The sequence below is a fragment of the Suillus subaureus genome, assembly GCF_016647635.1.
Source record: "Suillus subaureus strain MN1 chromosome Unknown BJ212scaffold_35, whole genome shotgun sequence".
Lineage (NCBI taxonomy): Eukaryota > Fungi > Basidiomycota > Agaricomycetes > Boletales > Suillaceae > Suillus > Suillus subaureus.
In genome coordinates, this window is record NW_024538591.1 from 468606 (window position 1) to 489222 (window position 20617).

The 20617-nt window shown below is 47.5% G+C and overlaps 8 protein-coding genes across 8 annotated transcripts; 6 read left to right on the forward strand and 2 right to left on the reverse strand.

Moving 5' to 3' along the window:
- The first annotated feature begins 1349 nt into the window (after positions 1-1349).
- BJ212DRAFT_1579764 (uncharacterized protein) lies at positions 1350-4779 on the forward strand. Its single transcript, XM_041342262.1, has 4 exons — positions 1350-1933; positions 1988-2825; positions 2879-4296; positions 4353-4779. Exons 1-4 carry the CDS (start codon positions 1601-1603, stop codon positions 4692-4694), a joined length of 2931 nt encoding a protein of 976 aa, XP_041189102.1. The 5' UTR covers positions 1350-1600; the 3' UTR covers positions 4695-4779.
- A 353-nt stretch (positions 4780-5132) lies between these two features.
- On the forward strand, positions 5133-5826 carry BJ212DRAFT_622679 (uncharacterized protein). Its single transcript, XM_041343683.1, has 2 exons — positions 5133-5154; positions 5213-5826. Exon 2 carries the CDS (start codon positions 5297-5299, stop codon positions 5702-5704), a length of 408 nt encoding a protein of 135 aa, XP_041189103.1. The 5' UTR covers positions 5133-5154; positions 5213-5296; the 3' UTR covers positions 5705-5826.
- On the forward strand, positions 5804-6826 carry BJ212DRAFT_622625 (uncharacterized protein). Its single transcript, XM_041343682.1, has 4 exons — positions 5804-5974; positions 6029-6498; positions 6564-6666; positions 6722-6826. Exons 1-4 carry the CDS (start codon positions 5948-5950, stop codon positions 6788-6790), a joined length of 669 nt encoding a protein of 222 aa, XP_041189104.1. The 5' UTR covers positions 5804-5947; the 3' UTR covers positions 6791-6826.
- Positions 6827-9317: 2491 nt separating this feature from the next.
- BJ212DRAFT_622833 (uncharacterized protein) lies at positions 9318-10687 on the forward strand. The gene is made up of 2 exons (XM_041343684.1): positions 9318-9755; positions 9809-10687. The coding sequence occupies exons 1-2, from the start codon at positions 9434-9436 to the stop codon at positions 10603-10605; spliced, it is 1119 nt and encodes a 372-aa protein (XP_041189105.1). The 5' UTR covers positions 9318-9433; the 3' UTR covers positions 10606-10687.
- BJ212DRAFT_1381066 (uncharacterized protein) lies at positions 10554-13774 on the forward strand. The gene is made up of 10 exons (XM_041336643.1): positions 10554-11938; positions 11990-12018; positions 12071-12210; positions 12279-12579; positions 12630-12671; positions 12727-12789; positions 12847-12968; positions 13030-13188; positions 13236-13338; positions 13389-13774. Exons 1-10 carry the CDS (start codon positions 10729-10731, stop codon positions 13590-13592), a joined length of 2373 nt encoding a protein of 790 aa, XP_041189106.1. The 5' UTR covers positions 10554-10728; the 3' UTR covers positions 13593-13774.
- Positions 13775-13780: 6 nt separating this feature from the next.
- On the reverse strand, positions 13781-15262 carry BJ212DRAFT_1381070 (NADP-dependent oxidoreductase domain-containing protein). Its single transcript, XM_041336644.1, has 6 exons — positions 15107-15262; positions 14876-15049; positions 14743-14829; positions 14603-14686; positions 14377-14536; positions 13781-14325 (listed from the first exon to the last, which is right to left on the reverse strand). The coding sequence occupies exons 1-6, from the start codon at positions 15143-15145 to the stop codon at positions 14165-14167; spliced, it is 705 nt and encodes a 234-aa protein (XP_041189107.1). The 5' UTR covers positions 15146-15262; the 3' UTR covers positions 13781-14164.
- BJ212DRAFT_1381081 (uncharacterized protein) lies at positions 15107-15860 on the reverse strand. Its single transcript, XM_041336645.1, has 3 exons — positions 15467-15860; positions 15317-15400; positions 15107-15262 (listed from the first exon to the last, which is right to left on the reverse strand). The coding sequence occupies exons 1-2, from the start codon at positions 15702-15704 to the stop codon at positions 15390-15392; spliced, it is 249 nt and encodes an 82-aa protein (XP_041189108.1). The 5' UTR covers positions 15705-15860; the 3' UTR covers positions 15107-15262; positions 15317-15389.
- Positions 15861-15977: 117 nt separating this feature from the next.
- BJ212DRAFT_623190 (uncharacterized protein) lies at positions 15978-17307 on the forward strand. Its single transcript, XM_041343685.1, has 7 exons — positions 15978-16124; positions 16179-16259; positions 16317-16326; positions 16379-16413; positions 16474-16819; positions 16872-17126; positions 17190-17307. The coding sequence occupies exons 2-6, from the start codon at positions 16195-16197 to the stop codon at positions 17040-17042; spliced, it is 627 nt and encodes a 208-aa protein (XP_041189109.1). The 5' UTR covers positions 15978-16124; positions 16179-16194; the 3' UTR covers positions 17043-17126; positions 17190-17307.
- Positions 17308-20617: the final 3310 nt, after the last annotated feature.

Sequence of the window (20617 nt, forward strand, 5' to 3'; positions counted from 1 at the left end):
CAACAGTCAGACTCAAGACTGAGTGAGACATCACCAACATGATAAATTGACTTTTCGCTATAAAAGCTGACAAGACGAACGAAATCGATTAGCAGCAGTCAACTAGCAACGTTTGAGACCTGGGTCATGCTCGATGGACTGGTGTCAGTAAATGGAAAAATTGACAACGTTCATGCTGCTAGGGGGTCACCTATATCACCACCCGGCAGTTTTAGCACAGAAATACAATGTAGAGTGGTGTCAATGATATCTACGTTGACAGACAAGGAAACTAGTAGAGCAACACTGAAATTTCATAGGGCGCAACGGCTTGAGCAAGATTGTGTGCCTACCGAAGTTAAATGACATCCTGTAGCGAAGCTGCGCACTGCATCCGAATCATAAGTACTAAGTCATTGGAACGAGCTCTATATTTTCGTACCTGAAGGCCTGACCCCACAAGGTGACCGAATGGAGGTGTGGATTTCAAAGTCGAATGGAGGCAACAGCGAAAGATGGTAAATTGCAAAAAGTGGCGCTCTGGCGTTCCGGCTCGAAAGATCAGCTGCTCTGCATGGTAGTGATTATAGCGGCGCATCATCTTGACACCCGCAAACCGGCAGGAAGTTGTTGCGCGCACCAAATGAATACACATTCCTCCTTGATACTTCTAGAGAGTATCAATCACCATGGAGCTTCACTGAAGAACGATACTTCCTATATGATGCACATATTTAACCTTTATCAAATGTCCGGCGTTAATAAGGAAGGAAAAGAAGAACTTCACCTGCGACGTGACACGGTGAACAGATAACTCTCCAAATTTCGCTTCTTTCACAAGACGGTCACCTACCCCGCCCCCACCCACTCAAAAGAAAAAAGAAAACTGAGGCTGGAACGACGCTCGTAAAATCTAGACGAGTGATGATGAGTAAGGGTATAATGTCAATTTCCTGACGGTTACAGGGTCCCTGAGGGGACGTTGGATTGCCAGCGGAGGGTGGGTAGAAGCATCCTGGCCTGTCCGTGAATTAAGTTCAAGCGGCCACTGGCCCATAAACAAGAGGGCTCGAGTGGATCTCATTCAAGGGATACGAGAGTAGTGGTGCCAGTCCAAGTATTGTGTTTTCGTTGAACAGCAATTACACTGGCAGGTCCATTAATGAACAAAATTATTACAAAAAGCATGTCTAAGATCTATTACATAATATTGTGTGGGGGCGAAGAGAGGGCAAAATCGACTAACTACTAACTCCCAGTGAGAATCGACAATCGGTTGTACCTGTGTGAATATTAGCCCAGCGTGACACCGCCTGAAATCGTGGCAAATCCAGAGTGTAATATGATGTAAGCAGTTGTTGTACCTGTAATGCACACTGCAAAGACTGCAACAACATCTGTTACATGTAAAGCAAGCTGTAAAGCCTGTAACGCAGTGTTTTGATGAAGCGCTACAATCAAGCTACAATAGATGCGAAGTTTTGGACGCAATAGTATGCATCCTTGGCTTTGCATCTAGAGTATCTCATCCTCTCCTGGGTCTGTGTCTCCCATCGTGTCGTGCTGTTGTGGCCCTCTGTCTGTAAAACACAAACACGCTCTCGTGCCAACAACTTGCAAAATGCCCCGTTCCAAGAAAGACTACTACTGTGATTGCGCTGATCACGAATACCTTCTCACTCATGTCAGCAAATCAACATGGCTCTGTCACAGGTCGAGGAGGAATAATCCAAAGGCTGCAGCAGCTCGTGCAGCACGTTCTCTCAACGACCAGATCTCTTCTGATGAAGAAGAGGGTGAGACAGAGCAAGGAGATGCTCGTGACTCTGACCCTGAGCCATCCGGGGCCAACGATGAAGGCCGCATTAGTGCAAGTCGTGCAAATATTCCCCCAAGTGCTCTTCTTAGCTGCGCAGCCGACACGAGCCACTCTGCAGGTCCCTCCTCTCAATCAGTGCGCCCGATATTCTGCCTTTTCACTCTAGATTAACTAAATATGCATTGACAGAATCTTGATTTTGACACAGGAAACAAAGAGTTTCACTTACCACAACCATCGAGTCCACACAGGCCGACTGTGGAAGAAATCCCCAATGAGGATGATATTGTTAATCGAGACGAACCTCCCACACTTCCGCACTTTGATGTCCCACCTCCCCTTGATGCAGATGAGGAGACACTTGCAAATGATGTCTACGTGAATGTCACCCTCGACAACTTGCGTATTTCATTAACCTTTATTTTCGGACTCGCCAATGCTTCCCTGGATGACCCTGAATCTGGACTTAATGCTGCAGCTGTGGAACGCATTCGAAATCCTCCGCAACACCAACTTTCTCTCGATGAAGACCCTGATCTTAAGGCTGCTGTTAAGCTCTATCTTAAACTGTCGCATGCGGAGAAGGACTATGAAGCAGCGCGCGAAGTTTCGATGGAATCCAAAGATATCGAAGACTTCCCAACGCTCTACCAAGCCAAGCAAGCTGTCGAACAGCTGAGTGGCGTCTCTGGTATGATGCATGATATGTGCTTCAATTTGTGCATCGGTTTCACAGGTCAATTTGCGCACCTCGAGTCTTGTCCGATATGTGGCTCTTCACGCTATGACCAGCTCATTCTTGCGCAAAGTAGTGGCAAGAAGAAAGTCGCATGCAAGCAGTTTCCAACTGTTCCCATCGGCCCACAACTCCAGGCTATGTTTCGTGATCCTCAGAGCGCCATTGATATGCAGTACCGCGAAGCTCAAACTCGGAAAATATTCGAAGAGTTGGAGCGAAATGAGGGCAAGGTCCATGTGTATGAGGATTTCCTTGATGGATCCGACTACATTAATGCGGTGCAAGAGGGTAAAATCAAGGACACGGACGTTGTTCTTATGATGTCGATCGATGGTGCTCAGCTCTACCAATGCAAGGAATCGGATTGTTGGAAGGCCTCAAAATATGGGATGCCTCTCGTAACATCAATTATTTGTCGTTTCCGTTCCTTGCACTTGGTACAGCCGACGGACCTGGACTTGCTTACCTGAATGGTTTTGTTGGACACCATGGAAAAAACGGTTGTCGTTTATACTGTGGGCTCAGAGGACGACACAAAATGGGCTGCACACACTACTATCCTGTGCTGCTGAAACCACACGATTACAACGTCGCCGGCTGCAGTCATCCTGACGTCAATGTCAACGACATTCGGGGTGCATCTGCGGAGATGTATTGGAACAATCTGATCTATGTCCTGCAATCATCCAATGAGACAGAGTACAAACAACGCCGACTTGAGACCGGCATCTCAAAACCCTCCATATTCCTCGGCTTTCCTGCTGAACGAACACTTGGAATTCCGAAGTGTTTTGGTTCTGACATAATGCACCTTCTCTTGCTCAACCTCCCCAATCTGCTCCTCAAACTCTGGCGTGGGACCATAGAATGTGAGCCACCAGACACAAAGGCATCATGGTACTGGGCGTCTTTGACGGGAAACACCTGGAAAGCCCTTGGAAAGGATGTTGCAGATACACGTCCCTACCTCCCTGGCTCGTTTGATCGTGTCCCACGCAACATCGCTGAGAAGATTAATAGCGGGTATAAGGCATGGGAATTCTGGCTCTTCCTCTATGGACTTGGACCAGCAGTGTTGTATAAGCGTTTGCCAGATGATATATGGGAACATTTTTGCAGGCTTGTTCATGCTGTCCGTATCATCTCCCAGCACTCAATCTCATGCGACAAGCTCTGTCTAGCCAACAGATTGTTCCTTGACTGGTCAAAAGAGTTCGAAATGATCTATTATCAGCGTCTCCCTACTCGCATCCACTTTGTATGGCAAAGTGTTCATGCTATTGATCATTACGGACATGAAGTGGAAACAAAGGGCCCCCTTATTTGCGCTTCTCAATGGACGATGGAGCATACGATTGGCAACCTCATCGAAGAAATTCAGCAACCTTCTAACCCATATGCAAACCTTGGTCAGCGTGCAATCCGCCGCGCACAAATCAATGCTTTGAAATCCATCATACCCTCGCTTGACACCAGCGACACGAAACACCTTCCCTGCTTTGCAAAAGATCTCGGAAGTGGATACGCATTATTGAAGTGCCAAGATTGGACAAGCCGTGCAACAACTGTTCATGAAGGGTGGGCTATTCGAGACTACATCAAACGTACCTGCTTCGATTCGCCCATCCTTCAACAGTTTTCAAATGATGGCACCATTCGTGTTTGTCGGTGGGCTCGTCTACAGCTCCCAAATGGACAAATTGCCCGTTCTCTTTGGAAAGAAACACATTTCAATGCCAGACAGTCACGAAATGTCAAGGTATGGGTTCTCTTCTCTAGTTTCATGAATTCTCGTCTAATTACAATCATATTTAGATCATGCTCGATGGCAAACCCAGAGTTGGCGAAGTGCAATATTATATCGAGTGTCGTATTGACCACACAAGGCCTGTCGAAGCTCTTGCAGTTATCAAACTGTTCTCTCTCCCTCACCAGGAGCTCCTTCGACAGCCTCACACAACTTTCATATCCTGCCAATACCTTGGCGATGCTGGCACGATCGTCGTGAATGTCAAATCAATTCATTCTGTTGTTGCCATGGTCCCGCATAAACTCAATGATGAGGACCGGTTCTATATGGTTGAAAAGCCCGGTGCAGATGTGACTTACCTTGGTGGGTACTTAGAAGAGGACGAGCAAATAGTAGACCAGCAATAATGATAATACAAGCATCTGTACTTGCAAAGAAGTATATCACATGGGCTCGCTGTGGGGTTGGTTGACTAAGCACCCCAGATGGAACTTTGTATATTGTCATCATGTCCTTGCTTCGTCCCACTTACCATCCGATATCCAGTCACTATGTCCGAGTCCTCTTCTGAAATGTCCTCCTCTAGCGGATATTCCCTGCTTGATGGGTTTTCCCCCTCGTCTTCTAAGAGCAGCATGAGCCCAGAGGTAAATGTCACACTTCATTTGATGCGCATATAGTCAGCACATAACCATAAAAACAGGTTCGAACAGTCTCTATCAATGACTTCAATATCATGCAGACTCGAATGTGATCTCTTGCGGAAGACAAACTGTCTCTCGAGGCACGTATAGTCACACTGACCAAAGATTCATGCAAGCTAGAAGGCAAGGTTGCTTCTCTTGAAGGCGAACTACGATCTGCTTCGTAAGTCTTTTAATTAAAATCCCGACACTTTTAACGATTCTCCAGCGAGTCATACCAGCAACTCCTTGAGCGTCTTGATGCAGGCTCATCGAAGCGCCGGCATGACAGTACCCACAACTCGGACCCAGTTCTTGCTCTTGTTATGAACATCGACCCATACCCCCTGCTTGATGAACTGACAATCGACCAGCCACTGGCACAGAAGGTCTTCTATCGAAAGGTGGACTGGACCAACGAGAAGAAGAAGAACTGTGGTGTCCTTGAAGCACTCAACGTGGACGATAACTTGGGCCCGGGGCCATGTCACTACCTAGTTCAAAAGGACGGCAGCGTGGCATCAGCAGAGGATCAAGAGACGATGCGTAATGAAGCACGCGCAGCATGGACGACCATGAAAATTTACGGACACTGTGGGACAACATGGACCAAGACCGACACCTTTGGCCAATCTTTTTTTTATCGTCACATGCGTGCACGTTTCTCCGAGTTCTGGTACTGCGCGCATGACTGGAAGGCACGTCAATTCGCAACAACCTATTTCCCTGCTTAGAGCGGAAAGCCCGAAGAGGATCCTGGTATCAAAATAGAACCTGTGAAGGTTGAATCTGCTCTGGACATCAAGATTGAAAGTGGTAGTACAGCCCCATTTCAGAGGACGAGCTCTTCCAAATCCAAACGCCCACCTTCCCTTACAATTTTCACTTCTGGTAGTCGGCAACCTAAGAAGACACAAGTCGACATTGACAATCCTCGCTCGGCCATTCAACGAGTTTCGTCTCTCCCATCTTCATTGATGGCTGAAAATAATCGCGCTATACAAGTAAGATCCCAGACTCCCTTATTATCGTCACATCATTTGCTAAAATATCAATAGATCATCAGTCCACTGACACGCACTCAAGCTGCAGATCAACACGCATCGACTGATTCCAATGCGGATATTGTCTCCCTCGAGCCAAGTTCACTTACAATAGTCGAACCAGCGAACAACTACGATAGTATCATTGACACTCGTATCGACAGCACTGTCAAATCCAACACATTCCTAACTGACTCGAATGTGACTCATTCTGTGCCTGAGGTTGCCCCCACATTGCCGCTGTCTTCTGTCTCATTCCACAGTCTTCTTGAGAACCTTGCATCATCATTGAAGACTCCCGTTACTGGACCGATCATCCCCGCTTTCGCTAACGTGACACTTGCAGATATTCCTATGACACAACGAGTTGGACCCGGAATGCAACCACCTGCTGCCAGTATGCCGCCATTGATCGGCAATCCAAAGAAGAAAAGAGAATTAAACCTGAACGCTGCACTGCGTCCCACCAAATCAAATACTGCTAGGTGTGTTCACTTTTTGCGTGCTATGTTACAATGGATCGCACTCTCAATGTTATCTGCCGCTGTAGAAACCTCTGTGCTATCGCATACAAAGAACAAAATAAAGGAAGAGTCGTTACCGTTGGTGAATTTGCTGCATACTGGGACAATCTGTCCGAAGAGATGCGAAAGGTATGTATATCAGTTCATGTTAGCGCCGAGTCATATTCTTACTTCCCCGCGGTAGCCATTTGTTGATCAGGTCGAGCAAATCAAACGGGTATACCCTCGTACAGTACTGATGAGACGACGCTGATACTAACTATATTCTCGCATAGGCTAAAGCAAGCGCTATCGAGTGCGCTACCAGTAGCGTGGTCAACAACAGTCACTCCCAGGCATAACTTACACCATCATTGCTGTCATGTCTCTTATCACTGTCATTATTGCTGTCCAGTTCTGCCGTCGTTTTGTTGCTCTGCTCGCTGTTTTTTCGTACTAGATGTGCATGTATATTATGATTCGACCCACGCTGGATTGCACGCATAGCTTGTCTCGCTCGATTTGACTAGTTTTGACTCGAATTGTGCTACAACAACAAAACTTGGTAAATACCGGCTAAGCTAGTGTACTCGCATAGCTTGACTAGCCTCGTTTTCCCTAGAAGCTCAAAGGCCCCAAAAACGGTCGATCTGCCAAGTTCTGACAATATTTCGTGACACCGATACTTAACAAGCTCTGCGTGGGTACACCCAATATCCACTTCTCACTGGGACTAACTAGCAAGACAGTACGGGAGCATTTTGCACATCTCCTTCAGACTCCTCTAATTTGCTCTGAGGAACTGATCATACTTACTATACGATGAAGTCTTCACGGCCAGTCACGAAAGCTGCCTATCCTCCGAAAAAGCCAGCCAGACAAAATAGGGAGTTCGAACGTGACCATGATAATCGGGTTAAAGGTAAGTAGGGTACCGATTGAAAGGGTTCGGCATGCGCGTCAAACTGGTCAATGATGAGTCCCCAGCTTGAGATTCGAATGTTGTTTCCACTGACGAGACGGTGACCATCTAGAGTGAATGTGCAACTTCCTATGCCTACTGTGTCAGTTTCAACACAACTCTTTTCCGCTTGCTGCATCCATACAGTGATCTGATCATTTGTACCTGCTGCTAGTCTTCTCTCATCGACAGGGGAGCACAACATCATCAATTTAAATGCAGTGCTGCCCGGGTAGGCACGTGTATTCAATTCCTAGTGCCATACATGATGATCGTGGCGCGACATGTACGCACGCTGTCACACTTGTCTCTGTTGCGTCCGCAATCACACTTAATCACGATTGCAGCTGCAACCAGAACGTGCAGGATTGATGCGCGGGTTCTTTAACGATGTCTGTCGTGAATTTGCATCGCCTTGTAATGTATGATTGACCACGCGTTTATGTCGAAACAAGTTATCCACCCGGCCGCTCCAAGAGGTTCGCGTAAGCAGGCTTACAACACCCCGTATGGTGCTTCCGCAACAAGTGCCTTGTTCACCGTCTCTTATTTCACAGGCTGTCACAACGCGCACAGCACGAGGTGGAATGTTCACGGCACTCAGTCAGGATCAATGCTGTTCCTACAAACAGCTCCGTCGCATCAGTCAAGAGCCACAGCCGTTGGTACCTTGACAGGGCAACAATGTGGTCGTTATTGTGCGCACATACACCACTGAACCAGTCAAGTTTGGTAGGCTGTTGACCACCAGCATACGGTTGCCGCCAATGCAGTTAACTCCGATCATTTAACCGTCTTGTACCTGGCCGCCCACTGTTTGGTGAGGATCAACACTTCAATTCAGCTGGGGAAATTATAAACCATTTCCCCCCCATCATCCGGTGAGCTGGAGTTGAAATTTAGCCATGCTCCGATTCTTGTGCCAGGCTCACTTAACCCAATCAATCTTGCCATTGAGCATTTCTTCTCCCCAGTTACATAAATGCGTCTCTACAAACCCCTGGTCCCAGACTGTAAGTAGCATTAATAGACAGTCAACATCCAGAATGATTGACAATAGCACGGAATGGGGACCATGTAATCCAGAGTTCAGTAACTTCAGTTCGTAGTTGTAGAAACGAATGGAAAGGTTGAAACCAGTAATGGGAGCCAATCGTTCGGATTCGTGCACCATGGACGAGTGGGCATTTAACTTAGTGACGGAATAGATATCATGTGCCATATGTAGAGGATGGAAAAAGGTTCGTTGATGGTATGGAGCCCGTGCTCTTTGTCCATGAAATCTTTCTGTTCGGTCCATATCTTGTCGACACCGACGGTGATGACATCCGTGTAGTGTGACAAAGGATCTCTGGGTGTGCACACAAAGGGTTTTCATTCTGGAGGAGGCGGACTATGAACAAGTCTAGATCTCCATGGTATATCACCACCATAAGAATATTGCCGGGGCTGTACGTATGATGGTTTCTAAAACGGTCAATATTAAAGAGTGATAAAGTCGTCGGATGACCATATGTTCTTTAAGCGTGCAGCGAGTAACCAGTAAGGACTCGCAGAGACGTTTGCATACTATATTGTACATCAATTGGGGCTACCATCTTCCATAGGTGGTCCCAAGTTCTGTGCTTTATATCGATCACCCGAGTGATAATCTTGTGGTGGTCTCCTTGGCTGCAAAAATGCACCTACTGAACGGTGCCCAAGCTCCTGAATTCAGAGAAGAGTTCTCAACTGCAAGTCAACTGCAGTGGCGAGCAGGTACTATTAGAGCTTGAAGCGGCGCGGCTGATCACGTGACACGTCACGTTTAGCTTACATTGATGGCTGAAATAGGAAAGCTTCTCTTAAGAGTGCGTGTTCGGTGTTACTCTGCCAGCCAACGCGCTGCACACTTGCCACGATCGTTGTTCGATGTTTCAGTGACTCGCCGCAATATTAATCCATTAGTTCTCTCGCATGAACTCTCGTCCTCATCACCCTCGCTGGAACCGTATGATCGTTACCAAGAAATCCTCAATTCCATCCATATCTCTGGTCTTCGGAGAAGCACAACAGGTTTCGTCGTCCCAAACCGCAGCCGAGAAGCTACCTCAGATCCTGCGCAAAGCTAATCCCAGTTCTACATTAAGCTCAATGTCAAAGGCTCAGTCAGAGCAATCTTTAGAAGACGTGCCAGCTCCTGCTCCTTTTGACCAGCCTATTACCAATACCCACGAAATAGGGCAATTTGAAGTACCGACCACTCATGATGAATGCATATCACCGTCTGCAGTAGAAGGTACCCTTTCGTATCTTCTTGCCCTCTTACTTTTGAATTTATGTCATTTCCAGGTTCACATTCTATTCCTACGCTTGAACCGCCCAACGAGAGCGACATGACGACCGTGCAGCCAGGTGCAGCTGTAACCTCCATAGATCTAACAGCACCTGCTCCGTCTGATTCTATCCCTCTCCGCGATACTTCCGTCACAACTTCGTCTCATAAGTCTTGGTTTGTCTCGTGGACTCGAGCAAAAGGGGAACAGTCACCTGAATCTGGCGTTGAGACAACTCAACCCCCGAGCTCGGTGCAAGCATCCGCGAAGGGATCAACGATATCATCGGAACCTCTACATTCAGACATCCTTACCATTTCTTCAGTCCCACATCAACTACCTATTCTCAAAACAACTGGAGATATTGGGCAAAGCACTCCGTCCTCATCCTTTCCACAGGATATACCTACAAAATCACGTTCAGACGATCAAGAAGTTGCTTCTCGTTCGGCATTATATCAAGTTTCTTTGTCGCCAGCAGGCCACCACTCTCGACCCAGCACCGCCTCCGTACTTTCGCCGCTGGATGAGAATGTGCCTAAACTTTCTCCCGTTAAGCTGTCTCCAGCAGCTCCGTCCGCCGCCCTGCAGGGCAGTGATACATCACAGTCTACTTTGACACTCGACCACTCTACCAGCCGGTTTACACTGGGCATCCCTTTATTCGGACGACCAAAGCTCCCTCTCGAACAGACGGTTGCTGCAGCTCAGCGTGATGATACTAGAACTATGGCTCTACCAACAGAATCATATCCGTCTCGCAGGCCACAGTTCATTACGCAAGGTTTGCTAAGGCCCTCCACGTGCAACTAGCGTGATGACTAAACACATTTTTTGTTAGAATCCGTACCGTTTGCTATAGAGAACCCTTCCTCTCCGGTTGCAGAGACAACCGAGGTGAATGTCGCGACAGATACTATAGCTCAGCCTGAGGGGATGGTTCACAAGGGTGCCGCAGGTGTTACTAGGGTTACTGATGCACAGACAAGCACATGGTGGACATATCTTGGATGGAGTAATGCTCAAGCGTCTGATAGTCACATACAAACAGATCCAGCTCCGAACGCTCCAACCATCTCATCGGTCGTTTCCGATGCACTGCCGCCGCCAGTCAGTGAGATGGCGGCACAGCCAATCGTCGACCCGACCTTTGTTCCTCAGAAGTCGGAAAATAGCACTGAGGAGCAGATCGCATCACAGAAGGCTCCTCCTGTGCTGTCCACCGATGCATCAGGATCGCAAGGCTCTGCATGGTATTCCCCGTGGTCGTGGTACCAAGGCTCGTCTACTCCTATCAAATTCACAAGCTCTCCTCCGGTCACTCGAGCTGTCTCCGACGGAGAAGGGAACGTGCATTCGGAGCTTAGCCAAAATGATGAATCCTTGAACCAGATGGCTGCTGCTGTTTCCCCTTTGCCGGATCCGCAACCTCCTGCTAGCGAAGCAAATCCGATATCATCGACAATTACTAATAACAGATCCGGCTGGATCTCCTTTTTTTCTGCTCGTGCAATGGCGATGAAGAGCATTACGAATGAAAGTCACAATGAAGAAATGGAAGTGATGGATTTGGACGAGGATGAAGCTAGTCCGAGCGCTGGCCCTCCATCATCAACCACCTGTTCCGCTCCGTTGAGCAAGGATGCCAAAACCCCATCTCCGGGTTCGACGGGTGTGCCACATATTTCTCCTTCCCCGCCATCTCCAGCTCAGAAGAAACCCGAAGACAAATCTACTCCGACTACTGGCTCGGCCAATTCTTCAAACGCCATCCGACTTGGCGCCAACAAATGTCCACCATCTCCGACTCCTTCGAAGAAGTCAGGGGTAAAGACACCCACAACTCCTCCACCGAATTTGGTCTTGCCTACATGGGAAGATACTTTCCACACGCATCCTCGCGCACACGTGCATGCAGAGCCCCCATCTGCTCTTTCCAAGACATTCCAATACGTCAGCGAAGTGTTATTTGCGCGTGATGAGACTGCCTCACACAAGAAAGGCAAGGTAAAGTCTTGGGAGAGGCCATTGGAGCCCTATGAAAAGGCGCTCCCACGTTCGTGGGATGTGATCGGGGGACAACAACAGGACGTGCTGCGAGGATGTCAAAGGGCAGTTGTGATTGGCGTACACGGATGGTTCCCTGGTGCGTTTTTTTCGTAGGAAGAAACATAGTACTCATACGCAGCCTCCGAAGGTGCTGTTATGCGGACGGTTATCGGTGAGGTTAGTACATGCTCATGTATTGTATATCACAGTTTGACTAATCGCCATGCAGCCGACCGGGACAAGTTCAAAGTTTGTGAACATGGCTGTTCAGGCGTTAGAAGAATTCCAGGACAAGCACGACGTGAAGCTATCAAAAATCACCAAGATACCCCTCGAAGGAGAGGGCACCATCAGCCGCCGAGTCGATAAGTGCGTTCAGGACAACTGTTGCTCAACAAGATCTCTTTGATGCTCACACGACTACCTCGTGAAAACAGGTTATATCAGAACTTGATCGGGAACAACGAATGGATGGATGACCTCCAGAATGCAGACGTAATTTTTTTTGCTACACATTCCCAGGGTTCAATTATTTCGACTCACATCTTGGATCGCCTCATCACCGATGGGCACATTCGGACAGCACCACGTGACTTGGCTGCCAACCCAATTGCTGATGCCTCTGGTAGCAATATCACACGCCCTCCGCAAAGGGTGTGTTGTCTGGCTCTGTGTGGAATTCATCTTGGACCACTGAGATATCTGAGCACGAGCTCATTAGTCCTACCTTATATCCAGGTAAGTCATGCGATCCCGCCGGGCACCCAAATTAATACAGAATTACCTAGTATTTCGAATCGATTGCTGCCCGGGAGCTGTTCGAATTTCAGGTGAGTTAGTTGCATAGAGTGGGATGTTGTTAGGTGATTGCGTTACCACCACCAGAATACCGACAGTCAGATTTCAAGAGACTACGTGAAGGCCTTAAGAAACGTTCTGGATAATGGAGTATGCACTATGTCCATAGATGATTATTCGTCAGATTAACGCCATCGTCTTCAATAGGTCAAGATGGTGTATATTGCGTCTTTGAATGATCAAGTAGTAGGGCTGTACTCCGGGCTGTTCACTTCAGTGACGCATCCCCTGATTTTGCGTGCGCTTTACATTGATGGAGATGCATACCAGTGCGTGTCAGACATGTCACTCATCTTACGCAAGTTCGGCTCACGTCGCAATTTTTTTTAGTTCTTCAGATTTCCTGTCCAATCTCCTCGTTCTCCTGCTACGTATTCGAAATGCAGGGCTATCAGACGGTGGACTACTTGCGCATTTGTCGGAGTCAACCGCTGGATCGCTGAATGGGGTTGGACATTCGACTGCATACGAAGAGACTGCCACATATTCGTGAGTACTATTCTTCTACCAATGAACGTGATTGACCCTGCAAGCAGATTCGCAATCAACTACCTTTTCCTATCCGACTCTGGACAACGCTCACAAGTTGAGCTTGCGATGGAGCCGTTTGATGCGAGAACGGAACAGAACGATTACGAGGTTTGCTACTGCCTGTCATATCTGTTTCTCACAATAAAATTTCCCCCTAGATTCCCTGGGCTCTCCGTGACCTCATCGCTGATGATAGAGTCGCCGAGCTGTTTTCAGATGATTTTATTCGTCTGCGAGATGCTTTCCGAGATTGGCAACCCAAGACTGCAATTTTGCGTGATGTAAAAAGGAAGCTCCAGCCGATCCAAAGATTGTCATCAACCATGATTTCCAAACATGCCGACTCCATGAGCAAACTATAATTCACCCTCGTTGCAGGCTCTGATCGGTGAACTCTGTTGTTCCGATCTGCCTACATTGCGTTAATAGATTTTCACCTTAATGCTCGTGAAACAATATCCCCCGTCACTGTATATCATTCATTTGCATCGCTCCTCGCAGCCGGTACTCACATATATATAATTCATCGAGATCATTGCTGTGCAAGGAAAAAAAAAGTAAGCTCCGAAGCCCACAAAGTACGGATGAAGTTCCACGAGTTCCGGATCTTACACGCTAAACAACACAGCAAAGACGGCGTACAGAACCGATGTGGCTCGCGATGTTGGTGTTCACAGCGATAAGATCATAAGGTTGAGGGTTGAAAAATCACATGGAAAAACGTTCATGACTGAAGGCTGGGCATGGCATCAAACTTCGGACCCTACAATGATACAGATCTTCGTTCTGACAATAGTATAATATCTCTGGCACGTTAATGATTTGATCGCGAAGATGTGCGCACAGATCTAATGTTCTAGTTCTTATTAAAGATACACCACAATCACAAGATGAATAGCTGTACAGAAAGATAATAGTGTACAGCCATGTTCAACTAGCGGTATTCGGCCCCACAGTCCCCTATCAAGGTGATCATCCGGCGGCCATTTGACCGAGCTTGTACCGCTTCAATGGCATGATTGTCCTCGTCAGTCAACCTGAAACCAAAAACACGGTTATTGTCGTCAATGTGTTCAGAAACTCCCAAACGGGCGCCTGGAGGAAACCAAAATAAATCTCCGCTTTGAAGACAGACAAATGTCCTACCAATGATTACAGCTCCGACAAAAGAGTGATCAAGGACCCATCGTGTGGCTATGTTTGCAATGCTTAGCCCCCCATGACGATCACCGATATCACGCAGCACTGCCAGGAGGGACTGGAAAAGTGCCCAGCTTCCCCAGGCCTTCAAAATCATATCGAGATACTATGGACGGTTATGAGACCTTGCCGTATGCGCTAGGCGACCCTGCACGGAACAGGAGATTCGTACCTTGCGCTGAGATGGCGTCAAAACACCGGAATAGAGGTCTGGTTCTGGCTGATTCAACCACTGATCTGCCAAAAATCCACCGCACTGCCAAGCACTGTGTAGTGATCCGAGATCGGGGTGAGAAAAAGCAATGCACATACAAGCGTGCCATATGTTAATAATTTCACGTTGTGTCGTTCACATACATCTGCCATCCCGTGCAGGGGCCGAGTGTCAATTAAGGAGAACTAGATGATGGTGAGAAACAATGAAGCATTGGTTTGAGATCCTGACCTGAACTTGATTTGAAACGATGAAACCAGGCCCCAATTGTGTACATATTTCATCTGTTCGTATGGCATCAAAATTGCACAGGCCGACCGCGCTGATGAGCCCTTCATTCTGAAGGTCTTGAAGAATTTGGAGGGCGGTGAGATATCCTTTGTCGGAGTAATCTTGCCAGTGAAACTACGGGAGAAGGTCAGGGTTACGATGGTATCATTAGGGTATCGAACCCTCGCCCACCTGCAACAAGTCCACAGTGGTCGTGCGCATGCGTGTCATACGCTCCCGAACCGCGTTCTCCACCACAGAACGCGACAATTCTGTTTGCCGGAATACACACCATTTTGTGGCCCCGACAACTTCTGCCTGGCTGGGTAGTGATTCTTTAAATTGCCCCTGAAAATGCCAACTCAGTTTGTGGCCTGGGTAAATCCGAGGAACATAACTTACATAGAGTATTTCCGCACTTCCATAATGGTCGGCTGCAATATTTTCCTCAGCTCATGGAAAATCCAGTGCAGATTCAAACATACCCTACACGCCGATACCGGCAAAGTTAGTTTTATTTGAACGACCTATCAAGGAGTGCGGATTGCGTACCATATCTACCAAAAATGGCGTTCACGATTGCAGGGAGATACACATGGCTTGATATTTGTGACTCACCAAAAGCATTGTAACCCATTTCGTTGTGTCTAGCCATTGCTTGACGAATTTTTGCTGCCGAAGCGCTTCCCCAAGCGTTACTTGACAACTGCCAAAGACCTACCCATACTCGAGAGACAGTGAAAGGACCGAGAGGAAATGTCTCTTTGGGTTGTGATCGTGTTCTGGGCATAGTTAGGAGTAGGATAGGGGAATAAGGCAGTCAAAATGTAGCATTATAATGTTTCATTATCAAACTCCGTTCCAATCCACGGAAAACTTCGGGCGCCAAAGGGGGATGCAGAAATCAGCCAGACACATTTGGGACATGTTGACAGTAGTCTGTGTCTGTGACACACTCGTATGGAATGGTGACTTGACATAGGCTAAGAAGATGAAAAACGAATTTACCATTCATTTCCAATCATCACGGACACATAACAAGTGACCGGTGTCACAGACGGTACGTACCCATACGAAAGGGTTTTTTTCGTCAGCTGTGTTCATCAATGATCGATATCTGACTTGCCTCGAAATAGTTGCGGAACCAGTCCAATGATGACACTTCCAACTGGGCTGATGCCCGAGAATATGCACCACAAGTGTTAAATAAGTTCGGATCCAGCTGTCCGATTACTCGTGTCCTCCCTCACAACCCAATCACCAGCGCTCATCCTGTTCCAATGCCCGCTCCCGAAGTCACACCTGTCCATACACACGCCGAGACTGCCAAAACACTAGGACATGTGTAAGTCGTCGTCCTACCCCCTAGTATACTTGCCCATTGACTGATGATTGTTTGTAGTAACTTGATGGTAAGACACCGTAAAATCCCACCTAAACGGCATACTCATTTTACTCTCACAGGTGGACACATTGATTGCAAATGCGACGATAGATGAGCAAGTGCCTGTCATTTCGGCTGCCGCGTCAGACCACTGACGATGCTAACTCCCAAGCAGCTTGCGCGCAATCACTCGAAATCTCCTTGCAACCGGCACCCCCAGTCTTGCAGCCGCATTCACAGCCGCGGCACGATCGCGTCTCCGTCAGACCAGTGCTAGACGTATAGCGACAACAAATGGTTTATTCACAACTAGTCACAACGGTATCCATGCTATTCCCACGCAAGAGCTAGATAATGCCCTCGCCCGCGCTCGTTCTCTATATGGAGCTGGAATGGGGTTCGCGAGTTTGGGCATCCTTTCTTCTATTGTAAAAGCAACTGTTGGCTTGAGATGGGAAGAGGATGGCGTAATGGCCGATGTTTTGGCAGTCATCGATGCGGATATTAGCCAAGCCATGCAGGTCGGTGTCACATAACTCCCCCGCATATCGTCCGCTGATCGGATAGCGGTAGAGTTGCAAAGAAGAACTGGAAGGTGGGCGCGTGAGCGATACGGCGGTTCCTCAGGAAGCGATAGGTAATCTATGGTCAAATATCGGGCAAAGTGCCAGGGACGTCGAAATTTGGGGGGGGGAATTTCCTTTTGACAGAGCATCCAACAGCATCGAATGCTGGAAGTTTTAGCACACCTGTCTAGAGTGTAATTTCAACTTGACCGAATGTCTCATTGTAGGGCAGACACCACGTTGCTACTGTTGCGGGCATTTAGTGTGTAACCACTAGAATTATGAGGGTGGCAAACACTAATCTGAAGCCGGCTATAATTCACAGCGGGGACCAAAGTGAAGAGCGGAGATCAACGTGTGGATACCATCTATCAGAAATAGGACGTTTCCATTTACCAAGAAGTGGGTACTAACCGGCGAAACGTTCTGACAATAATCGGAGTAGCGAAGCTCAGTCTGTTGACCGGTAAATTGATTGTAAAAGTAATGTCAAACCATCCGAGCAACCCTAAAGGCTGTCAAAAGACGTCAAACCACGGCAAGGTAAGCTTAATCACGATGGCAAATAACTAATCTGAAAGTCAAAATGTAACTTCTTGAGTATTCCTTCTGGAATAGTTCAAGGAACGTGCCGTTTCCTGATCACGCGAAGTTCTAATTCAGCGCTATCCGTTGTTCACTGTTCGGGAAAGCCTCGATCGAGCGTCAATGCTTGCGGGTGTTCGCCGCTACTTGAGGATGTGGCGAACCCGCAAGCGAATGAGGGTCGTCGACTCGTGCTGGGCCAAGGAATTAGGTATGGTTACTTACCCAAAATATTCGACACGCGGTCTAGTACTGGTGACCAACTCACGTATATTTTTACAGGGCCCAAATGTCCATATATGAAAGGGGTATCAGATTTCTCATCCGCGCAACGGCATTTACTGGACTGCGGAATAACACCATCAAATCGTATTCCAAGGGACGCGATGACACTGAGGGCTGAGAGTCATGAGGGACCAGGGTACACACAACATGAAGTCATCTCGTGGGAGGGTGAAAGAGTCATGCGCTCAGATCGCGGGCTTGGCCTTTCTCAGGCTACCGTATCTGCTGGCCGCAAGAACGAAATAGGATTATGATCCGCCTGCAGCACTAGAATTGTTAAGCAGCGAGAGGCGGAACGCTCTAAAACTGATTTGGATACTCAGATCCCGTCAGGCATATATTTTGGGTCGGCGATTTAATTTCATGCGGCCATCAGCCAATGAGTTATTATTTGCTCGACAAGTCGGTCTCCTACATATTGCGACCTCAAGGCCTCAGATTGGCTGCAACTTCATCCGAATAGTAGCTTAAGTGCTTCAGCTTGAGGATGACATGCCCCAATGTCGGTGACATGTCGTTTTTATCGGGTACTTATGTTTTGGTCACAGACTAGCTGACACCCACAATTCAACATGGCATCATGACTTCTTGTCTGTGAACTACTTTATGCGGCGCTTCGTGGCACTCCATTAACGACTTTTTACGATGATCTGCGAACACCAGCCAAATCGCTCTTTTCCACTCTCAACTGTGACCAGCGCTACAATTTATGTGCTTCTCAATCAGAGTCTAAAAGCCTGTCTCGACATCAAGAAGAGCTATACAACTCGAGGCGGCTTCAGTTGACAGCAAGTAAGAGAATATTATTGTCTCAATTTGGAATAGTCTAACTAATCATTGGGTTATTTTGAGGTACACTCCGATGATCACGTCGCGCACAGTACTAGTGCTCAGCGCTCATGGGTGAGCTAAGTGTTAACGTAAACAGCTCGGATTGGTATCCTGGCGTCAATGCAGGGTCTCAGTGTAGCCGGCATCTTGCTCCCAATATAGTTCCTTTGCATTTGCCAGAATGCAGTCGAGTACGGCTGACCCAACGCAGAACGCTACGAGGATCTAGACCCTGAAGATAGATCCACTGGATACTTGACATTGTCATTCTAAGCTTTACTTGTTTTTGTGTCACCTGTGAATGCTGTTGTATATTCAGTCACACGCATTGTCATTGACCTTGCTCATAATACCTGTGAGGGTCGTGTTCAGAGCTCTGCCTAAACACTAATCTTGTGACCAGTCGGTTCATAACTATTTGGGTAGCATATGATTAGTAACAATCCTATATTTGAATTGATACTGAACATAATGTAAGGAGTCGATCTCCTAGTACGCGCTTTGCTTTTGAGGTTTTGATTCCAGCTGATAACTGGCTTCTGCGAGTCGGTTATTGGAGGAGGCTTGTTAGCAACCTGTCTCGGCCGGGCAAGCGAGTTCCCGGTTATCCATGTGAACTTTTCAGTTACACGGAAGTTGATGCGGCCCCATGGCAGTTTGCACCATGGGAGATGTCGGGTATCATTTTAACGGTCGGGAACGTCCAAAGCCGCCATTTACTAAACCCATAAGTGGCCCGCTGATTGCCGGCTTACATGTTGAGCAAGGAAGAAGTGGCCGCACATGTTTCTATTTTCCATTTTCCAGGTCGCGCCGACCAGACTGTCGGTCTTTTTACCCCACAAAAGCGATCACTAATTATATGGTCGGGTATCACATACAGCTGTACCTGGTTCATTAGGCTTTTTTTCATGCTAGCCCTGGTGAGCAGACCCGGAGGCTTCTTTGTGGTCGATTTGATTGTTACCGTCTAGTTCATGCCGGAGACTTTCGTTCTAGGACGAAAAGCAACGCGATATTGAACTATGCTGATATGTCATGTACCCTTAGACTACGGAAGTCCTGTGGCCCCAAGTTCTGCGCTCTTATTAACAGACAATAAGCCCCAGCTGTTCTTGTCGCTTGCTACGAGCCTTACCATGAATAATAAATCTTAATTCTACCGTCTGCCGATTCTCGCTAATGGCACTTCTGTTTGATATGCTTATGCTTTTTTCGCTATAATTGACACTCACTGTTTCTCATTTTTGTTACTAGCATGTTTACTGCAAAATCTACTAGGCATTTTATAACCTCCTACTAGAACTTGCTCGAGCCTTTACTGATGCGGCGTATTTTCCTGATCAAAGCATTGTGTTTAGGAGCCCAGGTGATTCAAAAATCGTCTTAGTTAGTTAGTTAGCTACTCGTGCCAGATCCAGATTTACTGCTGTTACAAAAATATGTAGCGCCTGATTTATTCATGACTAGACCCCTTACATTCGAGCAAGGCCAGAGTTGGGGGCTTGCGAGTTATCGTGACTCGTCGTCGTCCCGACAGATCTATTCGCTCAGGCCCAGGTTGGCATTGTATTGTAATTGATCTCCCCCACCAATCTTCTCATTTGAACACAAATATACGTACTTTGATTCCACGTCCATTTTCATGCATAAACCCTACTCGATGACAGTTTTTTGTTTTGTTGAGCGTGCAGGACGAAATGAACTGCGATAAATCGTCAAGTAAGGCTTGTGTGCTGCTAGAGTGAAACACGAACAGCCGACCGACTTTCCAAGAGGCTGTCACCACGAAGGAAAAATGGAATTCTACCACGAAGCGAGCTCGAGTCTATTATACGAGTATAGGATTAGAACAAGGACTTCGTGTAGTGGCTGTGCAACATGTGGCTTCTCTTCTCTGCTCACCACGCTCCGGCCCGCCGGGCGCCTTGTCTGCAGCCTGCCGCCTTTCGGATTTTCTTTTCCCCACCTACTACTCCTTTTCTTTCGTAGCCTACATTATAATTTTCTACCATACTCATACTCGAGTTCCTTAGTTACATAGTCACATTC

Bases quoted from the DNA above. Each gene is read 5' to 3' on its own strand.
- BJ212DRAFT_1579764 (XM_041342262.1), top strand. From the start codon at position 1,601: ATGCCCCGTTCCAAGAAAGACTACTACTGTGATTGCGCTGATCACGAA. The intron at 1,934-1,987 runs GTGCGCCCGATA...ATGCATTGACAG, and splicing joins CAGGTCCCTCCTCTCAATCA to AATCTTGATTTTGACACAGG. The intron at 4,297-4,352 runs GTATGGGTTCTC...AATCATATTTAG, and splicing joins GACAGTCACGAAATGTCAAG to ATCATGCTCGATGGCAAACC.
- BJ212DRAFT_622679 (XM_041343683.1), top strand. From the start codon at position 5,297: ATGAACATCGACCCATACCCCCTGCTTGATGAACTGACAATCGACCAG.
- BJ212DRAFT_622625 (XM_041343682.1), top strand. From the start codon at position 5,948: ATGGCTGAAAATAATCGCGCTATACAA. The intron at 5,975-6,028 runs GTAAGATCCCAG...AAATATCAATAG, and splicing joins AAAATAATCGCGCTATACAA to ATCATCAGTCCACTGACACG. The intron at 6,667-6,721 runs GTATGTATATCA...TCCCCGCGGTAG, and splicing joins TGTCCGAAGAGATGCGAAAG to CCATTTGTTGATCAGGTCGA.
- BJ212DRAFT_622833 (XM_041343684.1), top strand. From the start codon at position 9,434: ATGAACTCTCGTCCTCATCACCCTCGCTGGAACCGTATGATCGTTACC. The intron at 9,756-9,808 runs GTACCCTTTCGT...TGTCATTTCCAG, and splicing joins ATCACCGTCTGCAGTAGAAG to GTTCACATTCTATTCCTACG.
- BJ212DRAFT_1381066 (XM_041336643.1), top strand. From the start codon at position 10,729: ATGGTTCACAAGGGTGCCGCAGGTGTTACTAGGGTTACTGATGCACAG. The intron at 12,969-13,029 runs GTGCGTGTCAGA...AATTTTTTTTAG, and splicing joins ATTGATGGAGATGCATACCA to TTCTTCAGATTTCCTGTCCA. The intron at 13,339-13,388 runs GTTTGCTACTGC...ATTTCCCCCTAG, and splicing joins CGGAACAGAACGATTACGAG to ATTCCCTGGGCTCTCCGTGA.
- BJ212DRAFT_1381070 (XM_041336644.1), bottom strand. From the start codon at position 15,145: ATGACACGCATGCGCACGACCACTGTGGACTTGTTGCAG. The intron at 14,687-14,742 runs GTATGTGCATTG...AGTGCTTGGCAG, and splicing joins TATTAACATATGGCACGCTT to TGCGGTGGATTTTTGGCAGA. The intron at 14,537-14,602 runs GTACGAATCTCC...AACCGTCCATAG, and splicing joins TGACGCCATCTCAGCGCAAG to TATCTCGATATGATTTTGAA.
- BJ212DRAFT_1381081 (XM_041336645.1), bottom strand. From the start codon at position 15,704: ATGCCCAGAACACGATCACAACCCAAAGAGACATTTCCTCTCGGTCCT.
- BJ212DRAFT_623190 (XM_041343685.1), top strand. From the start codon at position 16,195: ATGCCCGCTCCCGAAGTCACACCTGTCCATACACACGCCGAGACTGCC. The intron at 16,414-16,473 runs GCAAGTGCCTGT...ACTCCCAAGCAG, and splicing joins GCAAATGCGACGATAGATGA to CTTGCGCGCAATCACTCGAA. The intron at 16,820-16,871 runs GTCGGTGTCACA...GGATAGCGGTAG, and splicing joins ATATTAGCCAAGCCATGCAG to AGTTGCAAAGAAGAACTGGA.